The sequence below is a fragment of the Mustela erminea genome, chromosome X, assembly GCF_009829155.1.
Source record: "Mustela erminea isolate mMusErm1 chromosome X, mMusErm1.Pri, whole genome shotgun sequence".
In the NCBI taxonomy this organism is placed as follows: Eukaryota; Metazoa; Chordata; class Mammalia; order Carnivora; family Mustelidae; genus Mustela; species Mustela erminea.
Genome location: NC_045635.1, coordinates 27,833,483 through 27,858,442, shown reverse-complemented (window position 1 = coordinate 27,858,442; position 24,960 = coordinate 27,833,483). Strand labels below are relative to the sequence as shown.

At 34.1% G+C, this 24,960-nt stretch overlaps 1 protein-coding gene across 5 annotated transcripts in view; it reads left to right on the top strand.

The window, feature by feature from the left end:
• The window catches only part of DMD (dystrophin), a 2,094,983-nt gene that overhangs the window by 855,445 nt on the left and 1,214,578 nt on the right, over positions 1 to 24,960 (top strand). For all 5 annotated transcript variants that reach the window (XM_032330377.1, XM_032330378.1, XM_032330375.1 and 2 more), the window contains exons 35-37: positions 8,914 to 9,093; positions 9,398 to 9,526; positions 11,087 to 11,257. In XM_032330377.1, coding sequence (XP_032186268.1) covers positions 8,914 to 9,093; positions 9,398 to 9,526; positions 11,087 to 11,257 — 480 coding nt within the window. The remainder of the gene's footprint in view (positions 1 to 8,913; positions 9,094 to 9,397; positions 9,527 to 11,086; positions 11,258 to 24,960) is intronic.

Below are 24,960 nucleotides of genomic sequence, written 5' to 3'. Positions count from 1 at the left end.
GATGTCTATAGAATAGAAAGAGACACAGTGAAAGGAAATGGTAAGATGAACTAGAAGAGATTAGCAGCACTTAGGGATTTTGAGTAGCAGCACTGCAGAGGATCTCTGAGCTGTCACGACAGCTTCTATCTTCTTGGACTCATGCATGGGCATTAACAATTTCACTTGCCAAGAGAACAAGGAAAAATGTGTGTTTTGTTCACTGGTGTTTCCCCTGCACATAAAATAACAATGACCCATAGTGCATGCTTAGTAAATATCCATTCAATAAAATAAATTGCAAGTTAAGAGATGACAATTAAAACATAATGGCAAAGCAATTTTTTTTTGAGAGAAGAGAAGAATGCTAATGTGCTTCTAATATTATGGTAAGTTTTAGAACAAATGGGAACGTGAACAATCATCCAGTCAAATACTCCCATTTTATAGATGCAAAAAGGCCTGGCACACAGCAAATCTGCAATTAAAATCCAGTACTATCTTTGATTTCATTAGCTTTTTCCCACTATAATTGTTGTTGGAAGTTGTATTTTCTAGTAATTTTAAGGTAATCTAATTTTAAAAGTGACAAAAAGTTGTCATTCACAATAAGAAAAACATACACAATGACTAGATTTAAAGTGCAGATTAAATAAATCTGTGTAAAAATAACAAAATGAAAATCCTGTGTGCATTTGTCTTAAAATCACTTTGATTATTTGGATATAAGTCAGTTGATTCTCAATATCCCATTATGGCTTCAATTATTTAACATATGAATTGAGTACAAAAAATAACTGTAGGAAAGTAAATAATTATGTTATTAAATAGAAGTTTATATCTCTGATGATCATTATGTTTGGAAAATGTAAGCTTCAGCAAAGTTTAATCTATATTTTCTAACTTAATTTATTAATTAAATTAATGTTAATTAATTTAATTTATATATTATATATATATTTAATATATATTTTCTGATTTAACCACTAACAGATTTCATGTATTCCCAATTTAGTTTCAGTAGTGAAAAATTCAAAGCCACTTAAATAATTCAGCTACATGAAAGCCCTTTTAATATTCACAGTGTTATATAAAAATTAAAATGATCAAATATAATTCCATGGAAAATTATTTCGGTTCCTTAATCCATCAGCATTTAGGATATTTCCTATCTCTTATTTTTCATAAATTGACCATTAGATTTTATTAACAGTAGCGTCAGGATACCAAGAGTTGCCTGAAACAAGCACACATACATACAAATGTTGAATTCAGTTGTGTTAAATATGCAAAATAATTGATGTCTAAATAGCCACTTATGTAACAAGTCATTGTGATTTTCACTTTGATTTAAGGGACATATTTTTATAATATTCAACATGAGGAAGAACAATGATGAGTTTTCTCAGTTATCTTTCTGCTGTCACTTCAGTCCTAAAATTTAGTGACAATCACCCAATAAAATCTTGTGACAGAATGCATCATTTTGTTTGCCAATTGGTTCTCAGCATTGGCTGCACATTATAATCACCTGGGAATATTTAAAAGGCTATCAGTGCCTGGAGCCTACCCCCAGATATTATGATTAAATTGGCCCAAGTGTGGTCAGTGTCTAATAATTCAGCAAAGTTTGTGAACCACTAAATAATGCAATACGAGTACTCTTATGAGATCTACATTCAGTTTAGTCAACCATGCCCTGTATTTTTTTTTTTAACAATTACCTATCACAGTTTCAAGAGATCTGGCCTCTGGTCCTAGATTATCTGGATAATTGCTTCAACTCATCACTCCTCTTAGCTATAAAAGCATGAGAACTATTACTTATTTCTAAAGTCTGTTACACTATCATCCCCATGAAAAATTACGTATCTTTTTTTAAAGCAAGCATAGTAATTTATCTGTGAAGTGAAATAACACTAGCAGACCATTAACTTGGTACAATGAATGCATCAAGCAGCTGTTACTTAGAAAATAGAACATCTGTTAAATGCCATTGGAGTCACTATTCACTGTCATTATAGTTATAGCTGTAATTTCTGTTCTGCACATTCTGCTTTCATGAAATTCTTCTTTAATAGACAATACATTATTAATAAAAAGTCAATACACATTGCCATAAAATCCACTATTTAATGTTTTATGTTCTTTTTGAATCTATCATTATATTATTCCTTCACATTAGCCTAATAATAAAATATGTCCTAAACCTCTAGCCATGACAGAAATGTAGGGACCTGCAAAAACACTATCATATTTTATCACATTTAAGACATTAGATTGTATGATACACCATTGATTTAATTACAGCTGTTGTAGATCAAAAGAAACACAACCTTAAACATAAATACAAATTCTTTTTTTTAAATTTATTTATTTTCAGCATAACAGTATCATTATTTTTTTACCACACCCAGTACTCCATGCAATCCGTGCCCTCTATAATACCCACCACCTGGTACCCCGACCTCCCACCCCCCTGCCACTTCAAACCCCTCAGATTGTTTTTCAGAGTCCATAGTCTCTCATGGTTCACCTCCCCTTCTAATTTCCCCCAACTCCCTTCTCCTCTCTAACTCCCCATGTCCTCCATGCTATTTGTTATGCTCCACAAATAAGTGAAACCATATGATAATTGACTCTCTCTGCTTGACTTATTTCACTCAGCATAATCTCTTCCAGTCCCGTCCATGTTGCTACAAAAGTTGGGTATTCATCCTTTCTGATGGAGGCATAATACTCCATAGTGTATATGGACCACATCTTCCTTATCCATTCATCCGTTGAAGGGCATCTTGGTTCTTTCCACAGTTTGGTAACCGTGGTCACTGCTGCTATAAACATTGGGGTACAGATGGCCCTTCTTTTCACTACATCTGTATCTTTGGGGTGAATACCCAGGAGTGCAATTGCAGTGTTATAGGGAAGTTCTATTTTTAATTTCTTGAGGAATCTCCACACTGTTCTCCAAAATTCTAAGTGTCATGTCAGTTTCAGAAATCTTAATATGTGATTGCAATAATGTAATTTTTAAATTTTCTTCCCATAACTGTATTTTATACCTAAAGGTGAAAGAACTCTCCCCCATCCTTGATGACCAGAAAGGGTATAATATTTATGTAGACTGACTAAATGCAGAATCCACGTGGGGAGGGGAACCTTTTAAAACATCCTTTTGGGTGTATTAGTTAACCCTTCATCCAGATGAGAGGGAACTTGCATAAGAGATTAAGAGCTGAAATAAACAAGAATTTAGTAGCATCTTAGTAAAGGGAGAAAGATATAGATATGGTATTGTGGCTCCTTTTCTTTTTTAACTAGATGTGGGGCTGAATGAAATAGAACCTATGGGCAGGAGACAGAGTTTAAAAAGGTTGGGGATGGGGAGTGGGAATGATAGGAAGTCAGAGAACTTATCCTGAGAATCTAAATCACTGGGAAATTCCAGGAAGGCTTTTGGAAGCCATTGCACTTCTGGAAATGTGAGAGATCAAGCCCAAGTGTGCTAGGTTTCTCTGCCCCTGTTAGAAAATAGTTGCGGATATGTTTCTGTGGGATCAGATAATTAATTAATCTTACACTTTTTACTGTTTCACCTTTAAATAATTCATCTTACACTTTTTTTAATCATTTCACCTTTAATAAAATTAACAAAACTATTTCCATCACATGATGATGTGATCATTAGAAACCAACAGAATGAGTTTTCTCATCCTGCTATAACCCATCAGTGAAATGAATTGCTAAGCTGATGGCTGAATCCTGGACCTCATGCCATTTTAAATTAGATTCGAGTGATTTAACTTTCAGATATGAAGAATGAATCAGAATGTATTTCTATCTTTTACTTGAATACATGGGTATCTTTATTAGGAGAAGTTAACCTATGCCATCCCTTTTTTATTATAAGGAAATTGGAATAGCCTTTGAAAATTGCTATGGCTAGGAAGAAGTCAACAACAAATTTATGTCTTTGAAATCATGGAAATTAGTGTTTAATATTTCGACTGTATGCTGGAGCTGGTATCAAATGTTACAAATTAAACATATGGACAGTAAAAGTATGTTAGAGTTTATGGCAGTTAATATTTAAACCTAGTTCTACTCTTAGCTGATATTTTTCCTGTGTCATTAAAAACCCCAGGTGCCAAGCATGTATTTGACATTAAGCTGCTGGTGAAACTCCTGGAACTGGACTTATGGCCAGGTCATAGGTCAAAGTAAAAGTGAATGTGCATAATTCTGTTTGTTTTTTGTTTTACTCAGCCTTAAAATCAGCCCTAGAAGCTATCACATTACCACAAGATTGAAAAAAAAAAACACCTTAAAGTTGAGCTAAATGGCTTCATCATTTAGTCACTGAATTTGAACTTGTCCATTCAGAAGGGTAGACCTGTCAGAACCTTCTCCATCCCTCACCCAGCATGTCAGCCAAAGAAGGCATCAATGTTAAGCATTGGACTGGATGTCTTTCTCCTCATCTCACCAACCCCTTAAAAAACTACGTCCCTTAGAGAGGCATGAGTGAGGGTATGCAAAGAATGGCCAAAACAGTAGTTGGAGTTCAGTCCAGTAATTCAGTTCTCAATACATTGACAAGTATAGACATTGTTATGGTATGGGAAACTAATAGAACTGGGAGAATGGTTCGATTCTTTTTAGTTTCCAGTAAATACTCCATATTTTTCTTTTTGTGGCTGCTGATTCTTTTTTTTAAATTTAATTTAATTTTTTCAGTGTTCTAAAATTCATTGTTTAGGTACCATACCCAGTGCTCCATGTAATACATGCCCTCCATAATACCCACCACCAGGCTCACACAACCCCTCACCTCTCCTCCCCTCCAAAACCCTCAGTTTATTTCTCAGAGTCCGCAGTCTCTCATGGTTTGTCTCCCCTTCCGATTTCCCCCAACTCACTTCTCTTCTCCATCTTCCCATGTCCTCTGTGTTATACCTTATGCTCCATAAGTAAGTGAAACCATATGATAATTGACTCTCTCTGCTTGACTTATTTCACTCAGCATAATCTCATCCAGTCCTGTCCATGTCGATACAAAAGTTGGGGGGTATTCACCTTTTCTGATGGAGGCATAATCCTCCATAGTATATATGGACCATATCTTCCTTATCCATTTGTCTGTTGAAGGGCATCTTGGTTCTTTCCACAGTTTGGCGATTATAGCCATTGCTGCTATAAACACTGGGGTACATGTGACCCTTCTTTGTACTATGTCTGTATCTTTGGGGTAAATACCCAGTAGTGTAATTGTGGCTTTTGATTATGACCTTCATATTTTCTGGATTGTTTGGCACTTGATCCAATCCTTAATGGTGAACTTCAGTTTCAAGTATCACCTCTTCCTTAAAACCATTCATGTTCATCCCAACCATGACTCATCTTTCTCAAAGAAGTTCTTTCTACTGTGATACCAGATACTTGATTGCACTTTAGCCTTTCTCTGCAGCTACACTGTGGGTAAAATTAAAGCAGGATATGCAAAGACTACTTCCTTTCTACTCTCTGGCAGTGAATGGCACAGTACAGAGTGGATATTAAGCACCAAAAGCAAATTCACTAATTGATATTTTATTGAGACCTGCAGAAAGTCATATCAGTATATTTTTTGAAGTCTAAGATAATAATATTTTAAAGTCATATTTTAATTTAAAATAAATCTGTTATATTCTTGAAACTAAGGTAAAAATACTTTTGTTGGAAAAATAAAAATCTATTCAATGAGTACAATATTTTTCCTAATGAAAAATAGCATTTATTTAATACCAGTTTGTTCTTGAATCCCGAATGTGAAGATATAACTCAAGGATTTCTTTTATGGTAAGAATGAAAAGAGTGAATCACTTTTGGGGCTATTATCACCACGATGGTTACTGCTTTTTTTGTTGTTGTTGTTATGTTCATCATGGCAGTAACTTTCATGTCTTTGAGTGCTGTCTTAAAATACTAGGGAAGCTAAAGTGATACTCGTGATTATCTACATTTCCTATTTTATTCTTTTCATGAACTGAATGAAGTATCCCTATATATTAAACATTTTCTCTTGAAAATTAGCTATAGAATTTTGGCAGATGTTTAATCCATAGTAGTTGGTTGTGATCCATGAACTTTTTGCAACAATATTTCCCAAATTCAAAATTTCTAACCCTTCTGAGATCTGGAAATTTTCATTGCCTTTAATTGCATTATCTGGAGTAGAAGAGACAGATGTCTGTGTATATAACTTTTTATATCAAAGCTAAAACAGTGTCATCTTTAAGACATTTTAAGAGATAATTACCAATCCAAACACAAAGTAAGATTCAACTTTGTGAGGTGTTATCTTTGCAAATACATAATCTCTGGTGACAAGCCACTAGTCTGGAATGAATGCAGGAAGGAGGGCATGTTCATTTGCCTGTCTTTCCATATCTTTGACAAATACATCTTGAGTATAAGTTTCATAAGGACAGAGACATTCTCTGTCATTTTATTTACAGTGCCAAGAATAATGGCTACCATATAAGGTTGTAAAGGTCGTGTTCCACACAAGGATGCAGATGAAAGGAATAAAATCTATCCCATGAGCACTCACAAGTCAAGCTCCAGAAGGGCTGTTTTCATGCCAGGGAGGCATTTCTCATAATTTCCTTAAAGACATTAAGTAGAATCACCTATGTCATTGCTACAACAGTGATGCCTTTAGTAGGAGCTCAGTAACATTTAGGATTGCTAAATGAAGGAATTCCTTCTATGAACAGCTGGCTTTACCCATGCACTACAAATGACAGCTGCATCACAGACAACCCTCTACACGGTAGCCAATAAGTGCATTTGGCAATAATTACTCAAATCTCAGATATTTGTCTATTGAAAAAGAAAAACACAAATACAAAAGATTGCCTTGGGATAGGAGAAACAATATCTTTTGTGCACAAATTACTTTATACAGTCTTTTTATCAGATTTATTACCCCTATTTATGTGATGTGAGATGCAAAAACAAAATGCATACACATAGTGATTTTGAGTTCAGCAGACCTGCTGGTGTGAAGGATAGGCAGCCACAGAGCATCTACGAATTAAAGATGAGGTACAAGCTGCCCTCAAAGAGACCCTCACTCTCAGTCTCGATTACTTGGCCCACTTCTGTTACTCTCTGTACATGTTTGATTTACCTCTTTGCAGGTGAGTTCCCTCCTCTTTCTTATTGTTGCTACTCCCCAGTGATTTTGTCTTACTCTGGCTTTGGTTTGCTCTGGTGAAGATATCAATTCCATTTCTAAATGCCTGAGCTGGTGTGTTGTCACAGTCTCTGTATCTTTTACTTAAACTTCTTGTGAGGGGTGCCTGAGTGGCTCAGTGGGTTAAGCCTCTGCCTTCAGCTCAGGTCATGATCTCGGGGTCCTGGGATCGAGCCCCGCATTGGGCTCTCTGGTCAGCGGGGAGCCTGCTTCCCCCTCTCTCTCTGCTTGCCTCTCTGCCTATTTGTGATCTCTCTCTCTCTCTCTCTCTCTCTGAAATAAATAAATAAAAATCTTAAAAATAAATAAACTTCTTGTGAGGCTCTGGTCTGGCGTAGCCCATAGTGAAATGTCCCACAACAGTGTGAGGGCAAGAAAGGGATCAGGGCAGAGGTCAGGAAGTGCAAGATGGTCACCTGGTCAGCCATGATACATCACCAGAAAAGGGCTGGGGTAGAGCTGAGTGTAAACTTTTATACAAGGATCAGTTTTTCTATCAACTTTCTACATGCTTTCTAATATTAAATGTGCTTGTTTTTAAATTTTGTAAATCAGGTCTTAGAAAGTGGTGGTGCTTTCTTAGGGGTTCTCATATTACTTCTTTATTTTCACAGACCTCTAATTGAAATTAAGTATTTTTTTTTCAATTATGAATTCGAGCAGCAAACCCCAGTAATAGCTATAGTTCCTGCAACTTTGTCACCAGTAAAAGTGGCAGATAATTCTATATCATATTCTATTCATTGTCTATATTTCAAGACACCAGTTATATTCATCACTACTTTTAAATTACCCTAAACATCTGCTGCTAGATTATTATAGTTGCATACATTAGGAAAGAAAGCAGGTATTACTATCTTACAGGTTTTAAAGATTTTATTTATTTGACAGAGAGAGAGAAATCACAAGTAGGCAGAGAGGCAGGCAGAGAGAGGGGAGAAACCAGGTTCCCTGCGGAGCAGAGAGCCCGACGTGGGGCTCGATCCCAGGACCCTGGGATCATGACCTGAGCTGAAGGCAGAGGCTTTAACCCACTGAGCCACCCAGGTGCCCCTATCTTACAGGTTTTAAAAAGATATTTTGTATATTGTTTTCCAATAGAACTCCTTTCCTTTAAAATCCAGTGGACTCAAGTTTATTTTTTTAATATTATTATGAGAAAGAGTCCTTATGTTTCACCAGATTCCAAATAGGTTTGTGGCACCAAAATGCTGAAAATTTCTTCTGTAGAAATACAAGAGCACACTAATTGCTAAATTTTCTAAAATCCATTGTTTATTTGTGTATGAGGTTTCTGAGGTCTGTCTTCACCCAGTATATTTACAAATTAAGTAAATATAAATATGTTTAGATGGACAATATGTATGTTTATCCATTAAGTGTAAATAAACAAATAGAAATAAATATAAATAGAATAAATAAATAGAAGTTCAACATGCTTCTGTGTGTGTATATATATATACACACACATATCTAGATAGATAGATATAGATATAGATATATGCTTATATATGCCCAATAAGGTAACTACAATGTATATGGTAGGATTTTCTTCATTCATGAAGACATATGGAAGTTTTAAATCATTGAAAAATCTTACTGTAGTAACTATACACACAGTCATTTCAAAAACATTAAATCTAAAGACTACCATATATGAATTACTCCAAGCTCAAATACTGTCCTTTTTACAGGCTACTCAGAAAGAGATTGAGAAACAGAAGGTTCACCTGAAGAGTGTTACAGAGCTGGGAGAGGCCTTGAAAACGGTTTTGGGCAAGAAGGAGACCTTGGTGGAAGATAAATTGAGTCTTCTGAATAGTAACTGGATAGCTGTCACTTCCCGTGCAGAAGAGTGGTTAAATCTTTTGTTGGTAAGAGAAGAAGCTAGAGGATTTTCAACCTCTCTCCATTATGAGAAAGAAATTATGTATGCTTTGAATAATAATATCTATGTCCGCAAATTCCTTAACTTCACATGAATGGTGGCTTTTAACACCTATAACTATATTTTAATATTTTGCTATGTCTCTGCAATATTTTATATAGAGAACACCCCTAAGTGTGATTTGACAGATACTATTCTTTTTGCCTTTTAATGTTATAGAAAGCATGACAGATCTTTTAAGAATATTATCTAACCAGTATTATGTCATGGTATATCTCTATAAAATTAAGGAATACCAGAAACATATGGAAAACTTTGACCAGAATGTGGATTATGTCACAAACTGGATCATTCAGGCTGAAGCACTTTTGGATGAATCTGAGAAAAAGAAACCTCAGCAAAAAGAAGACATACTTAAGGTAGCAAATAAAATATTATGAAAAGCAATTTTCTAACTGTACACCAATCATGTCAGTAATCAAGGAGTTGTTAATAAGAGTGAATAAAGTTCTTCCTCTCATCCTTCCTCCCTCTCCTCCTACTTTCATACCCTCCCTACTTTCTTAACTCACATGGGAGTTAATGACTTTGAAGAGTTTTATAATCTGGATATCTGTCCATATCCACCTCTCAGCTAATTACACAAAACTTAAACACCAATGACAAAGAGATTCCAGGATTTATTTTGGTGTAATTTTGCAAATTCCTGCCCATTTGACTACTTAGTAGTGTGTTCCTATATCTAACATAAGGATCAGTTTCCCAGTATCATTCACAGCCTATCTGAAATCCAATCATCTGGACATTTTGCCTGTGCAACATCCAAATCTTCATAATTAGTAACAGTACTGAGCTTATATAAATCTGGATGTTTTTATTTTTTACTATATGTAAAGTAAACATGGCTTCGTGTTCTCTCTTTGTATATCAAAAACAATTATTAGGATGTCCTGAGTCATCTTTCAGAAAGGCAACTTAATCTTCATTAAAAAAAAAGATAGCTATAAAAGGATATGAGAGGTAAATTGTGCGAATTTATCTTATTGATGCTATGTTAATCTCCATTTGATAACATCTTTCTCAATTAAATAGGAAGAGTTAAATTTTAACAAATTTTATTTAAATTAGTGATTCCTTATTTTGTTGTGCTGAAATAATAGTATTTAACTAGTGGGTTGGTAGTTAAAGAACACTCAAAAATTATATTTTCTGTCTGAACAACACATATGTTAATGTTAATGAAATTGCTATTTTCCAAAGATTATAATTCATTTTTAATGAAAAACTATTGATGTATTTCAGGCTATCGCTAAAACACATTTACTCTGTTGTGTGTACCTTTTCTTGCTTTCTCTTGTCCTTCAATGTGTAGTTAAGGAATGCCATTTTAACATGAATTTCCTCCAAGGTCTTTGAAATAATAGGACCTAAGTTATTTCATTTATACCCTCTCTGACCCTTTGAGTCAGGCAGAACCTTCTTCACTCCCTCTTTCAGTGACACAGAATCCTTATTTGTTGGAAAGTCCATTTTTCCCCCATGATGCTCAGTATAATAAAAGGGAACTCAGAAGTATTCAGGAAGGAATAAAAAAATTTTCCTCAGCTATCTTTCCTTCTGAGGATATATTAAGGTTGTTCCACGGCTATGACGTTGAGTAGAGTTAAGATAAAATAAGACTAAATATAAAATATTCTGGTTGTGGGCAACATAGAGAAGTCAGGAAAACATTCCTCGTTCTTCCTCAGATTAAAAATAAACCTACATCCAACTTAAACAGGAGCAGTGATCTATTTTCCTGAGATGGCACACATTCTCAGTCTTCTCCTCTATTTTAGGGAAGTTGGCTTTTTCCTCCCTCTGTATTCCTCTGCATGTGCTTGTTCTTTGTTTGTCTTTCTCTTTCTCACTCTCTGGCTCTCTCTCAACTTCCATTTAATTACTAACTTTGAGCCCTGTCTCTTGCTCACGGAATATAGCGTTTAAAGGCTGAAATGAATGACATGCGCCCAAAGGTGGATTCCACGCGTGACCAAGCAGCAAAGCTGATGGCGAACCGCGGCGACCACTGCAGGAAAGTAGTAGAGCCCAAAATCTCAGAGCTCAACCATCGGTTTGCAGCCATTTCTCACAGAATTAAGACTGGAAAGGTAGGAAGATCTGCTCCAAGGTGGAAACTAGTGATAAATGATCTCTTGCGAAGGTTACGCAGTACTCTGAAGGGGGCAAGCGACCCCCACAGCAAGGTTTTCAAAAAGAAAATGAAGGCCAAAATGTATTTAAGGAAATTTTAACACTGAATCTCATGGGCGATCAATCTCTCCTCACTATCCCCCACTAGTCTCTCTGTCTGTCTGTCTGTCTGTCTCTCTCTGTCTCTCTCTGTCATTTTTCCTTTCATGACACAGCTATTCTAGAACAGCATTCTGTACTGGTTCACTTATGTACTTTCAGGGGTAACCTTCAGCAAAGTAACAAATAGCATGCTGCAGGCCAAAAACAACAACAAAAAAGCACAAAAGACATCTATCTAAGGAAAGCACTACTGACTTATTTTGCCAAATATAACATTGCTTGTGTGTAATATGGATCAAATATCCAAATGGGTCCTTGTACATATCTTGCATGATCTAGGGTGTTTGTATCTCTTTATTGGTCGTGCACATGTGTGTATGTGTGTGTACTTAACTTGCTCTTGCTAATTGCCGATACTTACTGTGACGAAACCCATTAGGATACAATAACATGCTCAAGCAATGAAAACAAATAATCACAAAGCTTATATATCTTAATTTTGTAATTTTATATGTCTATTTATATTTATTCTATTTAATGAAGAACCAGGGAATATGGAACTTTTGCATGAAAACCCTTTATATTTGTGTAACATTTAATGAAGACAAAATCTTTCCTAATAGGCAGCTTGCAAAAATACATAAAAATATATAAATCCAACTCTTTTGGGTTAGTGTTAAATTGCAAGGTAATTACCCCCAATTTTATAAAATGTCAATTGATACATTTTCAACATATGTGATATGCTTTCAAATACAAAAATGTATGTAAAATAAATATGTGTATTTACATATATAGATAATTGCTATAAATAATCTTAGATGAGAAAAATGTTTTTATAAATATTTGTGAGAAAATATGATATGATGTAATATGTCAGGTAAGTGTCGACCCCTGGAACAATAGGAGAATGTACTTGAATATTATTTTCAAAAATATGGACACCCAATAATAGCATGATTTACAATTACTATATTTTCTAACACATTCCAATGTATCACTGTTATATGTACTAGTATATATTTAAAAGAGTTTCTAAAATATATTGAAATGTGATATGAATTTCAAATACTTAATACCCACGAAACATAGATATCCTTCAGAAATCGCTCTCCCAAAGCAGAAAAGGCATTAGCATACCTTAATGCATTGCTGCTTCTTTGTTATGCTTAAGTTAACGAGTTAGTTTTACTCATTTATGTACTACTTTAAGGAAACTGTCCTCACCTGGAAAATATCTGAAAGGCTCCAAACTTTACTCTCACAGCATAGCTGGTTTTTTAAGAATTTACTCTGCTGTTTAAGACCATTGTTTTTACTTCTATGGACTATCATTAGAGTATGTAATATATAAACAACCAAAGGCTATTTCAGTCATCTTAAGAAATGGATGCTGGTACTTCATTATTGGGTTTTGTATTCTTCCTGCCATATATATCATTAAGCTATAGAGTATTTCAGAGAAAACAAGGTATTGTTTTCTTGATCCTTGCAACAGTAGATGTCTCAATCTAGAGACAAGTTATGTCACAGGATTGTGACTTGTAGATATTGACAGATGAATAGAATTCAGCCTGTATGATAGATTGCCAGACTTAGCATGGCCAAGAGAAGTCTGTGAATTTTCATCCTATGTTCCGTACACATTTGTCAGTTACTTCCATATGTCTTGCATTAGACGAGCCACTTGCTGCACTTCTTTTATTGTCCTTACTGAAGAAAAGCATAAGAGATTTTAAATCAATATTTTCAATATATATATAAATTAACAAAAGAATCACATTGTCACTTTTCCAAGTACTCCTTTTTCTCTAAATCAATAAAGATGACTGAATGTGATAGTGACCCCATTTGGGGGCTTTGAGAGATAATTATGCTCTATCGTCATGATGAAACCAAAAACATGGAGATAGAGCTTATCTGACATTTTGCTGATTTTTTCATTGCATTGTGCTACTAAGTGTGGAAGTATACACGGGTGCAAAAGATACTTAAGAATATCTGTTTATGAACACAAACCTAGTCATTGTAATCATCTGACATACTTAACACTAGTACATCTTCATGAAGATGTTCAATTAATGAGATAATTCCAGCAATCACGTAGTATAATCTGAAGAGAAGTGACATAAAAGATGGAATCCGAGGTGTAATTTTGTCAGCATTAAGCAGAACATGTGATTTGTCATAAATAATGTTTTTCAAATAGAGGAGTTAAACCAGATTAGCACCACCCTCAACCCTGAAGGATTATTATTTAGAACAGGACGTAAAAAATGGTAACAGGAGAGTTAGTGGATGGGTGGATTTCTGTCCTATTATCTTTCTCCTTCCTGTCGTAGGGTTCAAGAGATACAAGTTATGTACAGAGAACATAGTGTAAAATTTCTGGTTTAGCTAAAATAAGGAGTAATTAGAGTAGTTCTTAATAGTTCTAAAGTTTGACAGTCCAGTGGTCTTTTGTTGATGCAGTAAGGAATTTAAAATAATGACCTGTACGTGTGTTTGTTTATAAAGTAGGGTAATTCGAGAAGTGCTGGAATTCTTGGGGTGACTTGATCTCAAAGTCAAGCTCCTAATATGGTAGAGCTTATGCATGGTGAGATTGGGTTGGAGTATGCCCTTCTTATGTTTGAATCTATGGGCAGGTTTTACATAAAAGAATAATCTGGAAGAAAATCTACAGTGATTAAATAAAGTAGGTTGGGAATATATATGGATAGAAAGTAGACTCAGTATAAGAACTCACTTCAGGATCCTTTTAATGGTCAACTAGAAATGGCAATTGAGCAGAGCAAAATTTTACCCTGAAAACTCACCAACAATCCCTGGATTCATTGTCTGGTGAAGAATACAAAGTTTATGTCTGCTGCAAGGACTGTTCATGACAAGAAATGAAAAATCAGGAAGGCAGTGAGCATTGAGGTCCTCAGTTTAGATTGGTTGAGAACTTGTCCATGAGATGCAGCTCCTTGTAGTGGTAACTTTTAACTATGGGTGAGGGGGGGAAAAAAGGAAAACGTTCTTAATTTCAAGCCACGAAACTTGCTTCCAATGTGGTCTTGGATGTGACACTTTACCTTTCAGAGCCATGTTTTTATCTAGAAAAGTAGCAAGATGATATCTGTCTTATCCTAACCTCAAGAATGTGGTAAAAATTAAATGACTTAAGATATATAAAAGCATACATTTAAAAAACCTACATGTTACTTTATAAATACCAAATGGTAAAAATCATTAATACCCACAGTTATTTCCATCATATTATATGTTAGCCTTGAATGGCCAAATTTTGAGAATTGAGACAGAAATTGAAGGGAAAAATAAATGGAGGATTGGCTGATTTCTCCTTCTGGCCTCTGTTGGAAATGGGCTAGGATCAGGAAGGTGTCTTTGATATTTCCATTGTAAGGACCAGCCTTATAGATTATCAAGTGGACCAATATAAGAAATACTAGAAAGTTCTGCTTGTCCCAAATATGACATGAAATGCCACCTCTTCCCATTTTATTTAGGTTGATTGGTAGTATCTGATTGCATTGCTTAATCTCTCCTAATCTGCATGAAATCTGTTTGAGAAAATGACAGTTTTAATGGACATGGTCAGAATTATAAAAATGAGCCAGTGGTAACTTCATCACCCTGGGTAAAGTCAGTGGAATCAATGGTCAAAGACAACATGTCTCAACTCTTTCTGTCTTAGGGCTTCTGAACATGGTGGCATAGCAAAGTGATAGTGAGGAAGATACTGTCAGAAAAAGAAGATAACAGGAAAGAGGTACCTAGAGGGAAGAAATAAACAGAAATAAACTGACTAATCAGTACTGTTACTTATGGCATCTCTGCTTCTCTCCATCTTCTGAGAAGCCAAATTGGAGAGGGGAGTCTGCATTTTGGGAGAGATGGTAATTGAGGTAGAGCTTAAAGGATTAATGAAGGAATGGTTGGGAAATTAGACCGATATGAATGATCTCTTAACAGCCATGTGGTATTTCATGTCATAATGTTTGGTTCTGTGTTATCTGTATTGCTAGCTAAGGAGTGATGAATTCAAAGAGCTTATTGTTTAATGGTGGAGCGAGATATGTTCATGGATATTGGGCCAAGAATGAGTGTATGCTCAGTGAATTAACAGCCATTCTAGCCACACAGAGGAGGTAGCAGTTCAGGATAGCCTATGAAAAAGCTCAAGAGTATATAGAGTGTTCAGTGGAGAGTACATTCAGTTTACTTTCAAAATGTAGAGCATTGAGCGTGAAGCTTAGTTGTGGATGATAAGACTGAAGAGGATGATTAGACACAGTGTGGAGAGGTCATGACAACTAGACTAATAGTTTATGCTTAATTCAGTAGGCAATGAGGAGTTCCTAATGTGTTTTTTTTTTTCAGTGGACTCTTGAAAGGTTAGTCCAATAGTAGTTGTGAAGAGAATTCAACTGAATAATAACAGAAGTAGGGAAACAATTAGGAAGCCATGGTGATAATCTAGATGGGAAACACTGAATACCTCAAATAAAGGGGTGTCTCTGGGAATGAAAAGGAGGTCATAGTGTAGAGCAGTAACTTTCAGATCTTTCTTTACATGGAGGAACTGTTAAAACACAGATTGCTGTCTATCCCCTGCCCCTACTGCCCATAGAGATTATGATTCAATAGACCTTGAGTGTGGCCTGATACTTGCGTGTTTAAGAAGTTTCTGGATGATATCCATGCTAAGGATCTGAGAACCAGGTGGTCTACAGCTTCTCTCTTTGAGAGCCAGTGGTCTCCACACATTAAAAACTAGCCTAGGGGCGCCTTTGGCTCAGTGGGTTGAGCCTCTGCCTTCAGCTCAGGTCATGATCTCAGGGTCCTGGAATCGAGCCCCATATTGGGCTCTCTGCTCAGTGGGGAGCCTGCTTCCACCTCTCTCTCTGCCTGCCTCTCTGCCTACTTCTGATCTCTCTCTGTGTCAAATAAATAAATAAAATCTTAAAAAAAAAAATCTAACCTAAACTTAAATTATTACATGTGAGGACCAAAAAGATGGTGAGCTAAAAAATGACTCAGGATTCAAGACTCATTGGGTATGAGAGTCTACACCTGAGTTTCAAGAATAAAATATGCATCAAGATATTATTTATCACCTTATAATAATTAATTTCAAAATAGTGTTGACTGAACATTCTATCTAGCTATGTCCTATTAATATAGGCAATTACTTTGTTATAAGAGATTATGAAGCTTATACATATAATTGGCCTATTTAAATTGTCTTCATTTCTATAGAGCTGAAATGTTAAATTATTGGCACTGCAACTGGCACCAACCAAAAGAAAAGTGAACTTGTTTTTTATTTCTTTAATTCTTTATTAAGATTTATGTGCGGGGCACCTGGGTGGCTCAGTGGGTTGAGCCACTGCCTTCGGCTCAGGTCATGATCTCGAGTTCCCAGGATTGAGTCCCGCATCGGGCTCTCTGCTCAGCAGGGAGCCTGCTTCCTCCTCTCTCTCTCTGCCAGCCTCTCTGCCTACTTGTGATCTCTCTCTGTCAAATAAATAAATAAAATCTTTAAAAAAAATATTTATGTGCTACTGGGGGAAAAAAGAGTTATGTGCTGTTGGATATTTTATACCCTATATTCTTTAATTTGCATAATGGGCCTAAAATTCATGTGGCAGTTTCTCTATATATATTTAGTGTAATTATCACATGAGATTTGGACAGTCTGGCATTGTTTGTGTAAATATCCATAGTTTGGTTGCTATTATAATTACAATGTCAAGTTTTTGACCTCCAATCAGAGTTAGCAGATGGAAAAGTAATTGTTTTTTGGATCAGGGACTTTTCACACACACACAAACACACACCCCTTTGACAAAGCCAGTGATTTTCCCATTTAGTAATGAACATATCAGGAGGAAAAAAAGCCCTATATTGTTGGGCCTAATCTATCTTAAATAAGGATTTTTTATGTAAAAAATAATGGATGAATACTTTAATGAGAGTTTAGACAATGTTTTGGCTTTTCTAAACATCAGTGGGAAATAAATAATAACACAAATATTACCTAGAATGTCAAAATAAGATATATTGGATTTCAAAATTTTAAGTAATGCCTAATTTTCAGTAATCAACTTTATCAGTACAAATATATTGATCTTTTTAATACCTTCTTTGATGGAAGAGAACATGGCCCATTAATTGGCATGGTTATTCTTGTTTGTATATATGTATGTATTTGTATGCGTACACATATGTATTACAATACATCTGTATTGTACAAATACATATCGCATACACATACATACACACACTTTTTAGTGAAATTTTATACAAAGAAATTATAATGAAAACATAAAGACTTTGGTAAAGTTCCACAGGAATTGCATAATTTGTAGGGTACTAAAAATGTAACAATTACCGTTAATATCCTCAAATAATATTAACAAATTAATACCTAAACCATGTAGTACGATACCTGCTAATTTTTTTTCACTGAAATAAATAAGAAATGAGCCTAGCAACAGAATCCCTATATTAACAACTTGTCACATTTGTAATTTGCTATCTCTTTATCAAGGTTAATTCTGTTGAAAATTTAGTCACAAATCCTTCTTACAATAATTTAAAATGTTTTCAAAATAGATGTTAATCTAGTTTGGTAAGCGATGTCATTTGCTAGAACTAACTGGCTCTTATTAGCATGATATTTAAATATTTTTAAATATTATTATTATTATTATTAATATTTCAAATAACCATGCTATTTGGAGATTTCTGATTATGATCCTTTAAGAAGGAAACCTATTTCTCTGGTCAGTCATCAGATGCAAAAGTAATCATTTCTTGGACCAGGGACTTTCAGATATTTACAGGGGACTGTGAGAGCCAGTGGGTTGCCCATTTTCTCAAAGCCTGGTTAGAAAAATGTCAGATCCTGGCTCACTGCTTTGTGTACTCCAGCATGCTGAAACCCGGCATACTTTATTACTTCTGTTTATATTATCAGGTATTTCTTATCCACATATTATATATCAATATAAACATGTCTAATTTCACATTAAAAATGATTTAAGTGCACTTCTTTGCATTTAAAACAAAAAGAACTGAACAAAAAAGCAGAAATAGAGAGGAAGGGAGAAGGGGAAGGAAAAAGAAGAAAGAAAAAACACACAGCTGTCCAAAGTATTGTATTTTTGCTTTTAATTCATTTGTTTCCTTCATATATTTTTACAGTGCAATCCTTTCTTCTCCTATTTCAGCTACTACTACTTCTTGAAATTACTTAATCATGAGGAAGAGAAATACTCCAAGTTATATTTAACAAAAAAGCAGGCAGTGGGCTGGTTCTTGATCCACCAATATCTCTTAACCAATCAATATATTTTCTACCTAATTCTGAAAAGTATGACCATGAGATTAATCTCATCAATTCAAAATCCAATGTACTGGGTAACTTTCCTTAATTAACTCCACAAATTTGGGAGTTACCATATTTTACATTCTCATCCTCAAAGCATCAAAGATAACCCAGTACCTTACCTAATTAGTAAAAGAATCCAACCAATCTAATGTCACTCTTCTAAGTCAATTTGCTTTATTTCTTTAATATAATTTCTTATTTTGTTTGGAGTTTGCTCTTATGAATTTAAAATAAGTGAGTGAATGAATCTATAAACTATGTGATTATCTTCATTTTGGTTAGATCTTTTTAATATGAGTGGTTTTCTTTGTAAGTTTTCTTCCCTGTCCAGATATTTGGATTTGAAATAGCTCTTCATAACATATTGGTAGTATGTCTTTTCTGTATTACAGGATGTTACTGGTCCTTGAAACTTTATTCCTTTTGGTTTCTATGCATTATATTTTTAAAACCAGCATTGTTATGATAAATAAATTTTCAAAACTGCAGAGTGGAAAGAGAAGACTGATTGGTTTGAAGCATATTTAAACTGATCTGTAGCACTCAGATTATTTATTTGCAATTTAGATATTAGTGTAATTTGAATGTAGTGACCATTTATCACATTTATTAAGATTACATAGTCTATATTAACAAATGTTGACTTTGCTGTCTGTGTAAACACAGTCATTATTATGTTAGTGTATCTGTGCACGTTAGAAGTAATATTTAACTAAAAGTAAGGTTACAATTTAAAAATTATAAAGTGTATTTGAGTAATTTCAATGCTTCCAATTTATAGTGAATCAATTTGTAATTGATTTTGCCTTTTTCAGTCTGTTATTGTTTGTTAACTTGTTATATAAATCACCTTTAATGCTAAGACTTTAACAAAGCCTTAAATTTCATTAATCCTAAATCATACAGCAAAGCACAATTAATAGCTGTTAAGCAATCTGAAACATTAAAAATCAAGGAAAACAAAGTGTTGTCTTTCTCAGTTTCTCTGTCTCTTCTTTCTTTTGTGTCCGTTTATCTGTTTATTAAACTTTCCTATGTTTTACTTTATTTGTATTTGGTATGACTACACAGTCATGTTAAAGCCATTAAGATGAAAAGGTAAGTAAAAAATTAAATGGTGCAAAACTCATGCCTGGTTTATACTCTTCCCTACAATATTATAATCTTTGTTTGATTATTTTCTGTGTATTCTAAAACCTATCTTGTGTGCATGTCTAACATTGTGTGATTTAATTGTGATTCCAGTTCTTTTGTAGTCATATATTTTCTTTGAATTCAATAGAAGAAATTTCCTTAATAATTAAGATGATATCCACATTGTTTTCAATTTCTTTAAATAATTTATCATAATTCTGAATTTAAAAAGGCATTATATACTTTATATGTTTTAAACTTTGGTGACTCACAAGTGAGCTGTTATGGAAGGTTGCTTATTGTGCATTTCTCTGATGAGCTTTTATATAATAACTATAAATTACAAAGCAACAAAGACCAAAGAATGATATATAAAAATAATTGGTCAGAGAATTACCTTCATTAGGAGTGTTATGACCAGTGAACTCTTAAAGAAGCATTTAAATTTTCCCAAATCCTTGTATTTGAACAATGAGTATTAATCATACAGATGTCAAATGGCTGGTTTGATCTGGCCAATAGTATAGCCAAAATAATTGGGTTGAATACTTATGGTTATTTTGGTCACAAAACTGGTTACTGGTTAATTTGATTAATATATTGGATGTTCTAAAACTAGTAGTTGGTATAGTAAGTATCTTTTCTATAGAAAAAAAAGGAGTTATAATTGCTATGGAAAAGAGTACGTAAGATATGTTCTGAACTTCAGGGATTAAAAAAAATCTACTGGTGAGACAAAGTATAAACTGATGAAAGTGAAATAACATTATATTCAAATATGTAAGAGATACTGAATTACAGTGTAGGGTACTGTACACATTAAATGAGGAATAGAGACTCCTGATAGAACATGTGGAACCCACTCCCATAAGTTTTTCTATCCACAGAAGGCTTCTGGAAAATTCCTCTCAGAGAACATATCTGAAAGCAAGTGAATGAGATGGACATTATAAGAATTGTCTAAATCCACTAAAATTTATTAACTAAAACATTAGCATCTTGACTCTCATTAGTAAGACATTACTCATGATAGATTGCAAACTAGTAATGAGTTATTTGTTCTCTTCAAAGTAATAGTTGTAATAATTGCTACTCATCTGTACTGTGTGAAAAGGTAACCATAAACCACATACGGCTACTGAACATTTAAAGTGTGGCTACTCCAAATTAAGAATTGTTGGAAGCATAAAATACATACTGGTTTTTGAAGTCTTAATAGGAGAAAGTAAATATAAATTATCTTGTTAATTTTATGTCAATTATAGGCTTACATGACATTTTGGGAAATTAGGTAAATAAAATCTATTATAATTAATTTCATCCATTTGTTTTTACTTTTTAGTATGGCATCTGGAACACTTCAGAATACCTATATGACTTGCATTATATTTCTATTTAGCTGCATTACTATAGATGAACAAAACCCTTTGAATTTAGAGGAGAGAATTTACTATAAGTTGATAAAATTTTAGGGAAGTATTCATGTGAAAAGTGTCTAACATACCCATCATTCTGCCTCTGCATGTATATTTTCAGCAATGGGTTACTTACTACTTTAAAATTAGTGCTTTTAAAAAGAAAAAAAAACATTTATGGCACTAATAATTTGTTCCTGTATTAAACTAAAATTCCGGCTCCAGCTAATTTCTACCCATTGATTCAAGTAATTTACTTTGGAACCACACAGAATAATTCAAATCCCGAATCTGTATAATGGCATTTTTAATAAATGGAGGGCAATCTTTGATCAGGAAATCCAGACCCTACATATACTACTAATAAAATCTAAGTTTGCATTATCTTGTTTGATTGATTACTAATTCATTTTGTAGTAGTATTTCCTAAAAGCTATTTGTATCTGCTTATATTGTTTTTGTACTTTATGGCATCATTATTACTAGCATTTGGCCAATCAGGTCTTTACGATTTTATACAACAAAAATTGGGTTATTTAAAATTCCAGACCATTCGAGAACTCCTTGAATTGTTTATTCTACTACCCCATGATTGGTCATTCATTTACTTAGTTTGTTGGGCTGTATTTATTTATGAGAGCCTCCTATGTACCAGGAATGACTCTAGGTTGAACAAGATCGACAAATTCCTTATCTTCATGGGGTGTTCATGGAACTCATCCTTCTCATTGCATGTCTTTGTGCATGCTTTTTGTGTCTCCAAATAATTCCTGATGAAAATACTGCACAGAGAATAACAAATATAAAACACTTTGGCATTCTCTTTGAAACTACCCTCTGCAATGATCTAGATTAATTAATCAACAAATTTTGTTGTTCAGAATGATACAGTGTTACCAAACTAAGTCTCAGTTTCTCCATGTTCACCTTTGGAATTTAAAGATTTTGTCAGTTACCTTGGTAAATAGAAATACTCAGTCAACAAGCATTTATTTTATCCTTCATAAGCCCTATGCTTTCAAAAGAAGATCTTTTAATGGAGTCAATAGATGGGTACGATTTTGAGTCAATACTTGTCGAGCATTTATCATATGTCATATGGATACATAGGATTTAGGGAGAAAATGATAACCTATATTTACTGAGCATTTATTGTGTCTCAGACAATGTTCTAACTACATTTGATCCTCCTAACAGCCCTGTGAGGTAGAGATCTTTCATATTTTCATGTTACAAATAAAGAAACTGGAGCTCAAGGACACATAACTTGTCCAAGATTCCCCAGCTACTAAATGGTGGAGCCCAGATTCAATCTTGACATTCTCATGCAGGAGCTTAGGCTCTTCACCAGAAGATTAAAAAAACAAACAACAATAACAACAACAACAACAACAAAACATTCTAAGGACCAAAAATCAGGGAAGTAGCCAGAGTTCACCAATAGGTCTGTAAGAAAGGTTGATACTAAGAGCACTTAAATAAGTCTAGAAAGGTCCTTGGGGCAATATTAGGGAAAGCGTTAACTATCATGTTAGAGTTTAGACTTGATTCTACTTGTACTTCTTGAATAGAGAAATACCTTAATGAAAGCCATATTTTGGAATATATTGACCTGATCATTGTGCATAGGATGGAACTGGTCATGTGAGAAGGAGATTATAACCCCGTAAGGAGTTTATTGCCTTAACTCCTGTGTAAGGACTACAAAGGTGGTATCTCTGGGAATAGAAAGCAAGTTGATCAAGGTGAATGAATTCACAATGATTTGACTTGATTAGATATTAGAGTGAAGTGTTGAAAATGGTATGACTCACATTTTAAGCCTGAATGAATGGTCTTCTATTCAAAACTGGGGAAGCTGGTGTGCCAAGCAGGTGGGGAGGAAGATAATGAGCTCATTTCTAGACATGTTGAACTCTAAGTGAGAATCAGGTGGCTATTGGAGAGTCTAAGTTGAATTCAAAAATTCAGCCTAAGATGAATATCTGGGAGATAATTTGAAAGTTAGAGTTAAATTTGGGAAGGTAATACAATACATCAGGCAAGGAGTATTGAGAAAGATGCACGGAGGCCCAAGTTCTCAGCCTTTGAAACTACTCCCTATATTTGATTATGGGGAGATAGGGTGAGCTAGAGAGGGAGCATGCATACAAGTAAAATAGATAAATCTGCCTGCAAATGGACCCTTGTTATTTTGACACCCAAACACTCAATAAAAGTTATTTTTAAAATACCTATCATTGTATTTTCACATAATTATGTAGAACAATGCATTTGCTCTAATTAAGTATTAGCAAATGTGTACAATTCAATAGTATCAAATTCATATTGTTTAGTTATGATTTGAACAGTTCATCTTTTTGCTTTTATAATACTTCTCAGAAATATGTTTTAAAAGTGTAAAGGTATGTTTATAATATGGCAGTAGAAACATCCCATAAGCATATCTATAATACTCCCATTCTGTACTGGTTCAAGAACCGACTATGACATTTCAAATTGCAAATGTTCATTAGGATTTAAAAATAATACTGAAAATAAGTCACTTTTTAAAAAGAACCCATAAATCCTTCCTGGTGTGTGTAAAAGTGCCTAACAGATAAGTGTCTATTCATGTTGTGTGCACGAATCATGTTCTTGTGAATAGGATTTGATTATTCACTTCTTCATGAGTAGATATTTGGTTTTTCCTTGAACACTTATCTTTATTGTCCTCTAGGAGATGCCAGTCAATAAGGAAAGAGTAAGATTATTACTGGGAATGTGATGGGGAACAGTATATGGGGACCAGTCCTGATGCATGCCGTTGTCCTGGTATAAGACACCGGGGGTCATTCCTGAATTGGTTTTACAAATGGGCAAATGTTTAGCTCTGTAAGAAAATATGATTTCTATATGTCATCTATGAGTTTTCAGAAGCTATCACATATAAAATATGTTTTAGTGTTTTAATGCAAAGAAATTGGATACAGGGTAAAGATCAATAGCACATTTATTTTATTAACTGTTTGAACTTTGATAATTAAATCTTACCTACTCCTTTGAATATATATATTTGATTTCCAATGTATTTTTAATCATCACTCCTCTTCAAGTCGTTTCTTTAGAAAAAAGGGTTTTAAAAATGTTTTGATACTACGGTCATTACAAATTTCAAAATCAAAGAAACTGTTATGTTTATGAAGTTGGAAAATAAATATTCAGATTTTTATGTGAAATGTTCTGGGTTCATTCATTTGAATTTTTTTGTGCTATCAAAGAAAGTAGTCCTAAGGCAAGCTCATGGCATTGTTTGTCTTATGAGAGCATGCCTATCAAATTTTCCATGTTGAAAATGTCATTTAAAATATTGGAGCAGATTGCCATATAGTTTTTCTGAGGGTAAGGGGACATTTCTGCTTTTCTTTATGAGGTTACTGTTACTTGATGAATGCGGCAATTTCTGATAAGAAACATTTACACAAATGGTACTTATATCAGAATATTTTAAATAAGATCAAATTCAACTTTAGAATATTAACAATTAGCTCAAATATATGGAAATGAACTTCTGTTGAAAAAAGAGAATGATGAATTGCATTATCTTGTATGTATGCTCAGCTCT